Genomic DNA, 16,253 nt, shown 5'->3' with positions numbered 1-16,253 from the left:
AGGCGTGAAAGTCGCCCAGGCGCATCACCTCCAAGGGAAGCCATGGGGACATCTCAGGGAGGGGGCTTTATGCTGAGACTAAGGATGGCGGATGGCGGATAAAAAGCGGACGCGGGGCTATGTGCAAGTGGAATGGAGGTGGAAGCCAGGCAATAGAGGCTATGCTTGCAGGAAGCCTCCGGTTCGGTAGATTCCGAGCTGAACCAGCGCCTGTGTAAGCTGGAGAGGGCGTTCGGGAAGGGGCGGGGGTGAGCTGGGGATGCTGGACTTTGGCAGGGGGAGACCGGGCCGATCTGGTCCAAGCCAGCCAGCCAGCCCGGCGAGGGTGTCCCCCCACCTCCCTCAATGCCAGCCGCGGTGGCGTGGGCGGACGTGCGGGGTGGTCTCCTTCTCCTTCCCCCTCAGTGGAGCGCTGGCTCTTTCCCGGCGCTGGCACTAGGGGTCCCCCAGCCCCATCCTTCCTGTGCGGCGGCGGCGGCGGCGGCGGCGGCTGCTGCTGCTTGCGGGTCTGGAAGGAGGAGGAGGGAATGGGGGCCCCGGTTGGTCTTTAGCGCCTCCCTCCTCTCCCGGAAGCGGAGGGGAAAGGAGGAGGAGGAGGAGGAGGAAGCGGTGGGTGGTGGGGAGGGCATCCCGAGCCCTGCGGCCGGAGGGGCCCGGGTGGAGGGCGGGAGGAGGGCGGGCGGGAGGAGGGCAGGCAAGAAGGAAGGGAGGACGGACGGGAGGGCAGCTGGAAGCGGGCAGGCGGGAAGCGGGCTGCCGGGCCGGGCAGCAAGGGGGGAGCCTGGTGGTGGCGGTGGCGGCGGCGGCGGAGGCGGCGGCGGCAGGCGGCGGAGGTGATGGCGGCCAAGTCGGACGGCAGCGGCTTCTCGCAGCTGCACAACCTGGACGACCTCCCGCACCACCATGCCGCCGCAGCCGCGGCCGGCCCGGGAGGCTGCGGCGGCGCGGGGGACGAGGCCGGGGGCAGCAGCTCCATGCACATCTGCCATTGCTGCAACACGTCATCCTGCTATTGGGGCTGCCGGAGCGCCTGCCTACGGAACCTGCTGGGCCGGGCCGGGGGTTCAGCCTCGGGGGGCCCGGGTGGCGGCACCGACCCGCTGGAGCCGGCCGACGGGCAGCCGCCCTCGCCCTCGGCGGCGGTCGTGGCACTGGCGGTGGAGCGGCCGTGGCTGGACTGTCTGTGGATCGTGCTGGCGCTGCTGGTGCTGTTGGGCGATGTGGGCACCGACCTCTGGCTGGCCCTGGACCACTACGGCCGGCGGGACTACCTGTGGTGTGGCCTGACTCTGGCCTTCGTCCTCCTGCCTTCGGTCTTGGTGCAGATCCTCAGCTTCCGATGGTTCGTGCAAGACTACACCGGCGGAGGCCTGGGAGCCGTGCAGGGCCTCACCAGCCGCGGCCCTCCCATGATGGGCTCGGTCGGAGCGGGCCGTCGGGCTGGCCCGGGACATCACGCCGCCCCTCCCGGCGCACAGCGCCTCTGCAGGCTTTCCGTCTGGATCTGGCAGACTGTTATCCACCTGCTGCAGATGGGACAGGTCTGGAGGTAAGGCGGGAGGGGCAGGAAGGCAGCGAGAGTGAGAAATGGGGAAGGGGGAGGCTGCCTGGAAGGGATGAAAGGGGTACGGAGGTCTACGGCCCTGTCGCGCCCCAGGCAGGCGGAAGGGTGACCTCCAAGACTGACTGAGTACACTCAAGAAATGCATGGCTGCTCGAAAGGTGCAAGGCCCTGTCCCCAGTTTGCAATGAAGAATTGTAAGTGTGGCTGCCGGGTGGGGAGATGCCCCCTTTTCTAGATTTGGGGGGGAGGTGGAAAGTCTGCGCTTATTTTCCCCACAGAGATTTTGCTGAGGGAGGGGGAGATGGGAGGCAGGCAAATCGTTCCAGATGCCCTGTGAGGTAGGAGGATTCCTAGGAGTGTGGTACTCTCTCCAGAAAGACGAAATATGTGTATGCAGGAATGGCCAGGGAGTGGGAGAAGAACGTCTCCAGTCTCCCAAATCTCAGGCAGAGCTAGGCAATCTCATATTCTTATTCAAAAGCTTATGCCAAGTGACGTAAGGGAATGCTCAGTTGCGTGAAACAGAGCCAGCCACTGAGGCCAAGACAGGATTTCTCTTAAAATCTTTTATGTTGGGGGAGCAGCATTGCATGTGTATGCTTTCGGTACAACCACTGAAGAAATGGAACAGTGTAGTGCAATCTGGAGCTCTTTGGATTTACTGGACTTCATCCCCAGAATTCCCAGAGAACTTGGGTTTACTGGATGATCTCTCTCTCTCCCCCCACCCCTCTCCCCCTCCATCCCTCCCTCCATCCCTCTGTCTATGTGAGGGGGGAATATAATTCAATAGTCCGGTTTAGGGAAGTCTAAAATAGAGAGGAACAACTTGTAGTCACCTCCAAGAATTCAGTTGTATTGTCCCTGTTTGGGTAAAGGAAGCACAGACACATAACATGCACAAACCAGCCAACAGGGTGCTGCAGAAAAAAAGGGCCATCCAGATCTTGTCTACCCTCTTAGGAAACTAATAAGATCACCTCTTAGAATTAACTACTGCAGTTGGGATATTTGATGAAGAAACAGTGTTATGCTCTTCTACAGTATTTTTAGGTCCTAAAATATTTTTCACCCTTGTGGAAAACCTTAAGTCATCCCCTCAAAGAAAACCTGTAGAGAGAGTGCCTACAGGAAAGATATTTCAATCTGGAATAACTGAGATGCTTAAAGCATGACCAAAAAATTTTTTTTACAACACTGAGATATTTGGCCAAGGATTACATTTTAATCAGAAAAGATCCTCTGGTTATCATCTAAAATAGATTTGGTTCATCTGGTACCTTCCAGATGTCCTGGACTCCCCTCCAAATTAGAGAAGCTTTTCCCAGCCTGATATCTCCAGATGTTTTTGTTCCCCCCACTACATTCTAAAATTACCTTGTTTGTTGGCTTTGTTTGCTACAATGAATATGAGGTAGAAAATCTGAGTGTTCTTCAGACTCTGGCATGATAAGATAACAGAAAAAAAATGCATTAAGAGAATATCATTTTAAATCCTTTACAATGGAGAAATAAGAAGAACATCCTACATCTCTTCCTTAGATGATCAAGTAAGTTCTCCTAGGACTACATCTCCTAGGACAATAATCTTTCATTCTGGATCATCTTTACCAGAAATATGTATCCTACCTTTTTAAATTGTAGGTATGAATGTCCCAATGATGATGAAAACTGAGATAAGACCAAGACCTAGTGATGTAACATTTTGTAGATTGGTGTCATCCATATATGTTAGGAATGGAATTGCCATGATGGCCAGGAATTGCAATCCCAACATACATGGAAGGCATTATAAAAGAAGAAATTACCACATTTGATTAAGCTGTTGACAATCACTCATACTAGAGTATGTTGGAGAAAAGCAAGTTCTCTCTTTCCTGCTCTACCAAGAAGGCACTGTAGAGATGAGAATGCAAACTTCCTTCCTTCCTTCCTTCCTTCCTTCCTTCCTTCCTTCCTTCCTTCCTTCCTTCCTTCCTTCCTTGAGAATAAGTCCCATTGAACACAATTTGATTTGCTGAATAAATGAACACAGTAGTTAAGGATGCGAAGTATTCTTCACTGTAGAAGGCAATTCTAGGCCTCAATGCTGGAGGACAGGGATAGACAGAGAGGGGGTAGAAATGTATTTGCACTTCTAAAAATAAAAATGAAGATCAATAAGTGGAGTGAGGGGAGGGGCAGTCTTCCTCAAAAGGATCCATGAAACCTGAGGTGGCTAGATTAATTTTCTAATTTAATATAGGACCAAGTTGAAACTGAAAAGCAATTAGTTCCATAATGCATGAATAACAAAGTAAAGCCACTGATGAACTTGTTTTCCCAAAGCAATATGGTTTAATGACAGAAAAATGTATTTTCATGTGCTGTACATATAAGGACTGGCAAAAGGAATGGCTCAGGGTTGGGTCAGATACACAAGATTTATGCATCATTTTCCCCATATATATCCAGTGATGGTCAGGTTTATAAATTGATTAACTATATCATGACTATGACATTAGACTCCCTCCTCCCTTCTCTTCCACCCAGGCTTCCTGAAGGTAGAATATTGAAAAGGAGGTCGATGCCCATGCCTGGCAGAGGGGGAGCTCTAGAATAACTCTGATTTCTTTTTTCAAGAGAGGAACTATGGGAAAAGATGCAGAAGGTGTCCTGGAGAGACCTTTGCTAAGAGAAGAAGCCTTTGCAGAAACAAGGCAACTGGGAGAGCCTTTAGCTGCCTCAGAGTCTGTTTGATCTGCATGTATGTGCACCTATAAGCATGCACACATGTGCACAGACCGATCCAGAGCATTTTGCAAACGGGGTTCACAGCAGGATACCAAAATGAACGAGTATTTTACTTAAATTGTTGTGAAGCCATCAAAGTGCATAAGATGCCTTGGGGATGGCATCAATCCAAAGAGTGGATTGGCTTATATAAGCTAATCAAACAACATAATATAAAGTTTGAGAAAGGAAAGGATTTGAAGGATTTGAAGATGAAAATGTGTGTGTGTGTATGTGTGTGTGTGTGCAGCGTGCACGTGCCTTTGTACATGTATGAATAGGTACGCTTATATATGTGAAATTAACAACTGGAATAAACTGGATCTTTGCAATATGATGGGAAGGGGGGGTGTAAGAAATTAAATGGAGTGTGAAGAGATATGTTCACTTAATGAAGATCCTTTTCAGTGAAATCATGTGGGTAAAACAGGCCAGGTGGGGTTAAATTGCAGACGGGTTGGACCAGTTTCCTTCCCAAGGCATTGCTTTGATAAAAGATGATGTTCAAATGAGTTGGAAGGGTTAAAGCAGTTCCTGAGGAATTTGCTTTGAACCAATTTAAAATGGAGGCAACCTATTTGAGTAGCTGGTGGGGGGGTGGTTAAAATCCGCTTGATGCTGGTGGGGAAAAACAGTCAAGGAAAAAAATGAGATACACAGGAAAGATTAGGGAGGGGAGGAGTAAGGGAAGGAAAACACCCGCCTAAGCATGTGTGGGTAGCTTGTATGAAACTGCAACCTGGGAAATATGCCGGTGAAGTCATACACTGCAACAGAATAAATTTCTTGCTTTTTCAAAATGTCATTTGCACTGCTTTATGGCAGGCGGTCTTCTCTCTCCCCCCCTCCCTCTCCCTCTTCCTCTTGCATGTTCTAGCACAGAACATGATGTATGCAAGCAGGGCAAGGTTGTAACAAGAGATTTCAATTTTGCCTGTACCATGAAAGATGGATTTGTGCCCAAATCATTTCTCTCCCTCCTTCCCTTACACATCCAAATATCAACCATATAAGCTGAGGCAGCTGCTGGAAGGAAATGCATGTGTGCTTTGCAATTTACCCATCTCTTTTGGCAGCTGTGTATTGAGATGGGAATTAGAGTGTATTTTCTAGGGGTAGGCTGAGGGTTCTTATACTTGCTCTGTCACTAAATAAACATCTCCGGCATACTGGAAGATGCCGAATCATTGGGAAAAGTGAGAATGGAAAGAAGCAACGGATTGTACTTGAGAAATAGAACTGCACAGGTCTTATTCTGCTGAAACAGATGAAATGTAGGGTCTTGCTTAACCCTTGCCCATTTCTGAAGCTCTAAATGTTCTTTGGAGCCAAGTGGGATCTACCAAAGAAAGGGCTTTGCCAAATTGTGCTCTCTGTAATGAGGATTTGTATCTAAAATTGGAATATGTCAAAGATTTCCTTCAGGATTAGTGCAGCAACATCTGTTTGGGGGCCTCACACAGCTGTCAAAAGTCTATTGAACAAATACTTAATCACCAACAACCTTTTGTGAGAGTCATTTAATATATTATTCTTTAAAAATAAATAAATGACGCCCGTTCCTCTTGCTGTTATGGCCGTCATTTGAATTACTCCTGAATGCTATGGTGGGACTAATCCAGCAAGACAGCATGCCAGAAGCTGAATTATTGCTTGTTGGACTGGGGAAATGTTTATGTTTGGAAGGATTTATTGGAAGGGTGAAGTAACTCACTGTAAAATGGCCCATATCAAGTTGGCTTCTCTTCATAAGAATGGACATAGATGTGGATCTTATAATAAGACATTTGTGAAATATGTCCTTTGGTCAGTAAATTTTTTGAAAAGGAATCAATTTGAAGAAACAACAACAAAAAATTAATAAAGTATGTAATAGTGGTCCTAATAGGTGGCAACGTCTAGCTGACCTTGACTGATTTCAAAAGCTAAACAGAGTAAGACCTCATTAATTCTTGGGTGGAAAACCACCAAATAATACTAGACCTGTAGGCTAGAGGGAGAAGTTGAAAATGTCTGAGAATAAAATAGCAGTAAACTATATACTGTTGCCACAAAAAATTATTTGGACACATTTATTTAGTTCCCAGGGTCAAGTTTGCTCAAAAGTGTCCTTATCTAAATGACGCTAGAGAAAAACGAATGGAACCTTCCAATTTGACCTTAGTTTATTTATTGTTTCAGCACTTGTCCCCCCCAGCATAGCAAAATGGTAATAGAATTTTTCCCGATTATCTGACACTGATAAGTTAATTGCATGAGGCCAAGGAAAGACGTGGTTTTTTTAAAAAGAGGGCTTTGCATAACATGTCATATAAGGCTAAAATTAGGCTGAATAATTTGTATTTCAATATATTATGGGAAATTCAGCTATTATTTTATATTGCTATGTGAACTAGACCATCATGTAAAGTCATAATAAAGTTAATTTAGGTATAAAATGCATACACAGCAATTGTGAGCATTAAATCCAACTGAATATTTCTCACTACAGTTGAAGCATTGTGACTGCTTACTTTTGGCAAGTCATTTCATTTGGACTGGAGTGGACAAATTTATGCAAATAAAAAGATCTTGGCTACATGTCAGACAGTGTCTGGAGAAATTTGAAAATAATTACATTTTATTTTGTGAAACTAACCCTGATTGGACAAAGTGATTTTTCATAATTTTGTCAACTACTTGATTTAGTTAAAGATTTTTAAACAATTGCTTTTGGGCAACTACTAGATTGCAGCAAAGATTGTACATCTCAGATAATCCTAGCGAATAAGATGCAGGAATGAGATCTGCATGATGCTGTAATTGAGGTGTGTCTGAGACATGAAACAACTTGTCATGTCATCTATCAGTCTACTAATTGGAAGAGTTCAGTTGACTTTGGATGAAGTAATGGAAAGAGACAGCTGAGAGACAGGATGTCAACCCTGGCCTATGATGATCGTTAGGATTTTATCATTTTGTTTCATTTCCAAGAACATGCTTTGGTCACTGGCAATTGTTTCAAATAACCATATGCAAGGTTTTGCAGTTTTGTGTCCTGCTCCTCTAAGGCAAACTTCCCTTAGTAAAGATGACTTTGTATATTTATACATTGGCTGAAAAAGTGTTTTAGATACAAGTAGAAATTTTTCCCAGTTTTCTCATGAAATCCTAGCAACTGAAAATGGGATAATTTGCATAAATTTCAGCTTCTTTATTAGTGAGCTGCAGTCAATTTCAAATACAAGGAGTATATATCAAATTGAATCATCTCCTTGTTGTATAAAAATATAGTACTTCCCTAGATTGATAATCTCCAAATACATTGGCCTATAACTTCCACCATTTCCAGGGAACATGAACGTATGGATGTGGCTCAAAACTTTGCAAGATACCATATGAATGAAGATCAACCCAAATACAGTTGAAATAGCAGTCTTTCACAGCCTGAGATGGAATTCTACTAATTAAATCTGAGATCTTTTGCTTACAAAGACATGTTCAACTACAGAATACAGAACTATGACTACAATTCTTGATCCAATGTGTGTTTACATTTCAGACAAAGCTTTTAGTTTTTTGTAGTGCTGGAAGTCTTTTTTTAAAAAATCCTATAGTGGAGTACTCTGAAGATGTATTGCCTATCTTACTTGTGTACCTGATTTAAATATGTTTAAAAATGGATAGGAGAAACCCATCCAAATACTTCAGGCATTTTATAAATTAGTGCTCCAAAGTCTGGAATTGTAAGGAGTTACAAGGGAAATTCTGCTTACTTTTACTGGATTGTAAGCTAATTGGGACGTCTGTTTCTTGCTTATTGACAGTTACTTGTTGAGACCAAAAACTCTTTGGATATTCAACACCCCTGTGAAGGTTCCCCAGTCTGAGATAGAAGTAGGAGGATGAGATGCTGCACTCAGCAGAAGTTTTCTCATGTGAGATTAGATTGCAAATAATTAACAGGTTTATTTAGGCAGATGAGATTAAAATGTATCCCATACATTACACAATATTCCAGACTTTTTTTGCACCACTGTCTTTTCAAGTTTGCTTTTTGATCCAGTAATGTTCATTGTATATGGAAATGTACATATGCAAATTTAAAAAAATATTCTATTATGGAGATTTGTATTCCGCATGCTCTACCTCCATGAAGAGCAATTGAAGCATACATATGTCAAAAAATATATTACTGTATGGATGTAATTTTGTTAAAGAAACATGGAGTTAATTATGAACTAAGCAATGGGGGCAGGGAGCGAGAGAGAGAGAAGGAGGGAGGAAGTAGAACAGGGAGAGGGAGAGGAGAGGGAGAGAGGGAGAAGAAAATATTTTCTAAGAAACAAAGCTGAGCCCAATGTCTATAGAGATTCTCAGTCATCCAGGTCATGGTTGTCCCAAAGGTGTTTTTTCAAAAGCCAACTGGCCTTTCTTGTTTTCTCTTTGAAGACAAAGGGGGATGGATACAACACCACCTATCTCTTGTTTGTTAACACAATCCTTTCAGCAGTTCTAAGAAGATTCCACAGCTATTTGCACTATTCAGGTCACTGAGGGCATAGATAAACTTCCAAGTGGCCTCAATGACTCTCAGGGAGAGCGCTAACCACCTGATGAGTGCAAGGACCATAAATCCTTCCATTCTTCATCATTCAGTCAGAACCGAAGAAGTTTCTTGGATGACAAGTGAAATGTTTTCAAGGAAAAAAGAAAGTCCAATTGCTTTTTGAAAAAGCACCTTTGGGGCGAAGGTGAGCCCAATCTCTCCATGACTTTACAGATACTGTAATAATTCAGCTCTTTCAAGTGGGGCTGGGTGCAATACAGAAACCAGCATAGTTGAATCAGGATTAGTATAATCTGGTTTCTGTTAGTAATCCTTGTCAATTGATGACTTGTAACAATTGTTGCTAGCTGAAGCTCTCATACTCCCTTCAAGAAGAAAACTGCAAAGGACATGTTGCAGTAGACTAGTTGATAGAAATTCAATTTCGGAATGTCCATTTGTCCATTTCTGGCAGGTGAAGGTTAAAAGTTGTCCTATATGGCTAAATCAAGATGATGGTTGGTAGCTATAATGAGATTGGGGGAAGGTGAATGAAGCATTATGAAAAGTTTATAAAATGGATTTGAAGAGGGTGAATAAGGAAAATGATTCCTTCTTAAAATGCTGCTGTGACAGAACCAAATAAATATTTATTCCCACTTCAAATCATTAACAAATATTTTCATAACTAAAAATTATGACAGAAGTATAAAATTTTCCTATGTAGTATTTAGCATTTTTATTCATTCTTCTGTAAATTTTAATAGTATACCAATGGGCCAAGTAAGATGCATAATTAAACTGTAGGACTGCCAACAGTATGAATTGCTTTGGAAAATAATTAGGTTTCTTGGCCAGCTAGTTATACATGGATGGCTACTAGCCATCATTGGCAAAAATGCAGCCTTCATATTGAGAGGTTTTGGAGCACTGACTGCCAGATATTATTGATTAATGGGACAGTTGTCACTACCTGCACTTCCTATGAACTTTCACCTGAGTTTTGCCTGCCCATCTTGGAGACAGAAGTCTGAGTTGAGTGGACTACTAATTGTGCATGGAGAAGTCTTTTTCACAAGTAGAGTTTCGAGAATCCATCAAAAAATCTATTTGAATACTGCTTATGTGCAGAGAACATTGTCTTTCAAAGTCTCTGTAGTCTCTGTGTGTCTGTTTTGAAGCCTTATCTGAACTTCTGACTCTGCAGGTGTGTACATAGGAGGCCTTTCCACTGGGACTGTTGCCACAACAAAGTAGCTGTGTTGAGATTCAGCTCCTTGATGCTCTGAGCAACAGGTTCAGAAAAATGAACAGTTTTAACTAGTTCCTAACAACAATACCACACTGCTTCTCTGCTGGTGATCATTTCAATCTTTGGATCAAATGGGAAATTTGTCCAAGTAGCTAAAAAGGTCTCCTTCCATCTGCATTATTTGATATTAAACCCTTGAGTCCACAGTGGACATATTAGCTAATTTAATTTATTTCACTATTGGCATGAGATTCAGACTGAATTTTTTTCCACTGGCTTAAAAAAAAATCAATTTCCATTGTAGGAAAAAAAAAGAATCTGAATAATAGACTATATTGTTCTTTCTCATACTTTCTAGGGATAATCAGTAGAAAAACTTCTATTATTGTTGTTGTTGTTTTGATTTAGACATTACCCAACTTCCAAATGGCATTGAAATTACTAAATTTTCTAATAATTTTATTTACACTGAAACAAATCCATTAATGGGACTTTTCCCATTCTTTCTATCCTAATGGAAAAATTAAGTATTAAATACAAATCCAGATATATATTTTTTTACCGTATATCACAGGGTGAAAGAAGAGCAGAAAGGTCCTTGAATGGACAAATGAATAATGGAGGAAATTGCAAATTTATCTCACATAACCAACTATTGCCTGATGATTAGGGGTTGACCTGTATCATAACAAGTGTTCAGCTTAGAAGCAAAAGGTAGCTAAACATGCTTGAGAATTGTATTTCATTTGGACCTAACTTACCTGATTCACACTTAAATTCTTTTAACTTTCCATAAATGCTTTAACTATTTACATCAGGATCACATAATTTAAAATCCTAAGACTGCAAGAGACCAACAATACTTTGTATCCTAAGATATAGAATATAAATCCTGAAGATTTAAATCCTAAGCGTCTGTCCAAAATGTATTATTCATCTGTGATTTTTATGACAGAAGGGACAAATTAAGAAACATAGTGAACAATCGCATTTATTATATTTTTCCTACATGCAAATATTTTTTATAGTGAAAAACAATAGGAACAGCATATATAATCCAAAATAAATTCCAGAGGGAAACAACCAGCAGTTAAACAATTTTAAAAAAAATCCACAAGGGAATTTCCACAACCATCCATTCTGACCGAGGGACTGAGGACAGACTCAGATTTTAAAGATTAACTTAAAGAAGGCCAGGTTGGGGGACCAGGAGAATTTCTGAGTGTGATAGTATGCTAGGTAATACATGCTAGGAGGTGTGAATAACATACCTTCCTCCAATTCTTCTCTTTTTTTTCCTTCATAGAAATGGAACCCTATGAGATAGGATGGACTGAAAGTACATGGCTCAGAATCAATCACGTATCCTCCACACAAGCTGAATGCTGCCTTGAATCTAGGTCTCTTCAGTCTCAATGCAAAACTTCACTACGATACGCTTTAATTGAAATTTCATCTCTCTGTCAAATAAATCTAATATAGTTGTCACATAAACTCCTATCCCATCCACTTTGGGGAATGTAGCCCCACCATATAATTAGGATATAAGTGTAGCCTTCAGGCTGACAAATGGTGTACTTTTCTGACTTTTAGTTTTAATAAGTGAACTGAGGGTTGCTTTAACATCTGTTATCATTTCCCTTTAACAATTACATAGTAGCTTGTAAGAGTTGAAAATGTTTTTCCAGAAGCATCTCAAAATGCTTCAGGATAGTATATCGACTTGTGCCATCATAGAGGACTAGGTCAGTAGTAATATCAGTAAAACATGGTTGCCACAGTCATGTTTTAAGAGTTTCTTCCTTGGTACATTTCCATCATTGCTTTAAGACTGGATTTACTAATCTGAGTGTGTGAATGTGTGAGACACCTATCACATGTAAATTCCTTACCAGGGATATCCAGGAGTGTGATCAGAATTTATAGCATTAGGTGGAATATCCTGTTTCCCTTGTTAAAACTGTCTAGCATTCTGTGTTCAATGTAGAGACATTTTTAGATTTTGCTTTGTTTAAGGTTCTTACTTCATTACCTCACTTGTTAAACTTACATGGTTGATATATAGCTGGAATTTCACTTTCCTTCCTCTATATGTAATTGGACTTTTATACCTCTGATATAAAGAAGATACTGCAAATATAAACTGCCATTTCTTTTTAATAAATTTATTCATTTTATTTGTATTCACTTGAATTGCAGCATACCTTTTCCCTTGAAGTTCAAGCCTTTGTGCCTCTTGCCCACATTTTATCATCACACCAAGATTCTGAAATAAGTTAAGTTGACAGACGATAGCTGACTTCGATAGTTGAATGGGTTTCTCCAGTTCTGTCCAGCAAGTGGACTGGACACCTATAATTCTTATTGTAGTCCTGGACAATAAGTTAGTTCTTGTCCTGCCTACTTTTGTAGTTCTTATTGTATTCTGGATAACATGAATTAGTCTCTGTGTGCATGAGAGATGTGTGATGTGGTTTACTTTTTAAGGCACAGCTTAGAGATGGCATCAAGATACTGTATTAGTTAACACTGTCTTCCAAATTCATATGGAAAGGGGATTTGCTTTGAAAAGGGAAAATCCATGGTGAAATTAATGTTTAATAGCTTTGAAATGGCATTTTCTGAAGACTTGTTTGCTTGTCTGCCCGTTTTGTATTTGAGCCTTGTTATGTGATAGGTGATCAATTGTATTTCATTCTGATGAAGATAGCAGCCAAAACTGCAGGGAATCTGGTTACATTTAACCCAGATTATAGCATGACAGATTGAAAGTGGCCCAGGGCAGATGCTATGTGTAATGTAAAATCTGTTTAATCATACAGTAGATAGGAAGAACAAGGGTTTACAATCTTTTGCATAGAAAGCATGTGCTTTGCTTAGTTTCAACCTTTTCCTGTTGGCTAAATTGCCTGGCTGATATAGCTGTGTCCCTTTGGTCAGTCTAGACTCCTGGCAACTTCATAGACAAATCCATGCAGTTTCTTTGGCAGCACTTTTGCATGTGGTTTGTCATTGCCTTCTTCCTAAGGCTGAGTAACTGGCTCAAAGTCAGTCAGCTGGCTTCCTGCCCAAAGCAGGACTAGAACTCACTGTGTCTGGGCTTCTAGTCCAATACTGTTAACCCCTACTCAAACATGCCCATTAATTCCTATATCTGGGCAAACAGACGGTGGCTGAGGGACAATTGTTTGTTTCATGATTATATTTTCAAACAAACCACAGAAATGAATCATATTAACATGATGATCTGGTTCATGCGTTGTGCTAGGCCAGCATTTGTTTCCTCCCTTATGCTGAATGATAACATAATCCAACTCCTAGACAAAGTTTTGGAGTTTATGGACATACAGAGAATTATGAGAACACTTGCAAACTTTCACAGAACATTTGTCGAGGGAGAGAGATTCTAATTTATAAAGAGGCTATACTCACTATCCATTTATCAGAAAGCAAACTAATAGGACTAGTATAACCTCTAGCCTTCCTGCCCTCCAGATAATCTTTCTTGCCACCCAGTTTACCTCTTTTTCCCTTTCTGGTTAGTTGTTATACCTATAGTGCTTTGTACTATTGCTTTTGAAGAAGTTTAATTGTGTTCTTTGCGCCTGGAGACATTCTTGATAAAGACACTCCAAAGCCCCTGCATCTGATACTATATATTAAAGAGCCTTGGTGGTGCAGTGGTTAGAAGGCAGTACTGCAAACTATTTCTGCTGACAGCCAGCTGCCTGCAATTTGGCACATCGAATCTCACCAGGCTCAAGGTTGACTCCACCTTACATCCTTCTGAAGTGGGTAAAATGAGGAGGACCCAGATTGATGGGGGCAATATGCTGATTCTGTAAACTGCTTAGAGAGGGCTATAAAGCACTATAAAGCAGTATATAAGTTTAAGTGCTATTGCTATATCAGTTTCTACTCTCATTTCATTTCCAAGAATGTTAACAGGTTTAAAAATATCATTAGAATAGAGCAGTGAGACACTGGTTCCCAGGAATACAACACAATCTACCCCAGGGGTGGGATTCTACCTGGCAGGACAGGTTCTATAGAACTGGTTGTTACGATTCTCTGCAATTCGGAGAACTGGTAAATCGTGCCACTGGCTGGCCCTGCCCCACCCAATCACTTTTTACCTGGCATGTGCACCATCCAGCTTGCCTACATTGTGTCTTTGCCTAATTTTTGATAAGTTGCTATTTTTCTATCATTATGGATTATTCAGGGGAGGTGGGTCTTTATGTATCCAAAATATGATCATTTGAGCCTGGTCATTTGTACCTCACATGAGACTCTGGAATGATTTGTTCTAGGACTCATTTGTCTTTTCTCCTTGGCTATCCAGGGCAGCCTCAGTTTTCTCAACATGAAAGCTCAAAAGCATCAGTATTTTTTCTGTTCTGCTTTTTCAACTTTCACTTCCATTGTGTCACACAGAAAGTTCATTTCCTGCATTATTTTGATCTTTATAAGTTTATACTCAACACAACATTTTACTGTATTTTCCAAGACGTTTGTTACTATTGTACCCAGCGATGGGCTACAATGTATTTTTTTAACTACTGCTTCCTATTATTGTTGATAGTTGACCCTGAAAGGCAGAAGCTAACCTACCATTTTAGCATTTTCATTATCAGTGTTAAGCCTGGTTGCTGTACTTGTTATCATTACTTTTCTTCTTTATATAAAATCCTGGTCCTTTTTTTTCAATATGTTCCTTGACTTTGATCATTACAACTTCCAGAGCATTTTCAGATATCAGAGAATCATCAACATAGTGCAAGTTATTGATGTTTTTTCCTCATTGGCTATCATTAGCTTCAGCAGACTTTCCTCCCTTACTATGGGCAATCATCATCTGGCAGAAGACTTGAATGTGTTCTATTATAGATTTGAGAAAAGATCACCAACAATAGTCAAATCTCCTACATCTATCTGTATAACCCTCTAGGCCTCCCACCTCTGGTAATCTTAGAAAAAAATGTGCAAGGTCTGTTTCATAGGCAAAAAGATTGAAAAAGCACCAGGCCTAGATGGAGTAACTCCTTCTTGCTTGAAAACCTATGCTGATCAACTGGTTCCTATCTTCACACACATCTTTAATAAATCACTGGAGATACACTATGTCCCTTCTTTCTTCAAATGCTCTACTGTAATCCCAGTTTCCAAGAAGCCCTCTATCAAAGTGCTGAATAATTACAGACCGGTTACGCTGATCTCTATAGTTATGAAAACCTTTGAGAGGTTAGTGTTGGTCCACTTGAAAAGCATCATGGATCTGCTGTTAGATCCTTTACAGTTTGCCTATCAAATTAATAAATCGGCAGATGAGGCTATCGATATGGCACTGCACTGCACCTTGAAACATCTTGAATTCCTGGGGACTTTTTCATGGGTCCTCTTCATAGACTTCAGCTCAGCATTCAATACTGTCATTCCAGAAATTCTTCACTCCAAATTGATTCAACTAACTATTCCTGTCCATACTTATAAATGATTATTACCTTTTTGACAGAAAGGAAGCAACAGGTGAAACTAGAGGAAATCACATCAACACTCTGTCAGTTTGTACAGGCATCCTCCAGGACTGTGTGTTTTTTCCATTAGTTTTTTCTGTTTATGCCAATGACTGCATTTCTAAGGATCTGTCTGTTAAAGTACTGACATTTGCAGATAATACAATGGTCATTGGTCTCATTCAAGATGGTGATGAATCTGCATATAGATGGCCTTATGGTGTAGCCAGGAAAATCTGCAGGTGAACATACTTAAAACTGTAGAGATGAGAGTGGATTTCAGGAAGAACCCCCCCTACCCTATTGCTGCTTACTATATCTGTCAGCACAGTATCAGCAGTAAAATCCTTCAAGTTTCTGGACTCTGGAATTTGAAATAGACACTGAACATTAGAACCATCACTAAAAAAGCACAACAAAGAATGCTTTTCCTGCATCAACTTAGGATTCAGATTGCCCCAAGAGTTGATAACAGTTCTACAGAGGAATTATTTAACTGTCATCTGTATTTTGATAACTGTCTGGTTTGCTACAACAACTAAACAGGACAGGTACAGGCTCCAATCAGTAGTTAGGTCTGCAGAAAAAACAATTGCAAACAGCTTGCTTTCCATTGAGGAC

At 41.4% G+C, this 16,253-nt stretch overlaps 1 protein-coding gene across 1 annotated transcript in view; it reads left to right on the top strand.

Moving 5' to 3' along the window:
• The first annotated feature begins 827 nt into the window (after nt 1-827).
• XKR6 (XK related 6) overlaps nt 828-16,253 on the top strand; it is a 172,660-nt gene continuing 157,234 nt past the window's right edge. Inside the window, exon 1 of the mRNA XM_026715947.2 lies at nt 828-1,549. Within this exon, the coding sequence (XP_026571732.1) occupies nt 837-1,549 (713 nt within the window). The 5' untranslated portion in view covers nt 828-836. The remainder of the gene's footprint in view (nt 1,550-16,253) is intronic.

The sequence above is a fragment of the Pseudonaja textilis genome, chromosome 1 (genome assembly GCF_049901715.1).
Source record: "Pseudonaja textilis isolate UNSWEBS1 chromosome 1, rPseTex1.2, whole genome shotgun sequence".
NCBI classification, from domain to species: Eukaryota; Metazoa; Chordata; class Lepidosauria; order Squamata; family Elapidae; genus Pseudonaja; species Pseudonaja textilis.
Note: the sequence above shows the minus strand (reverse complement) of the source record. Positions and strands in the feature narration are given on the sequence as shown.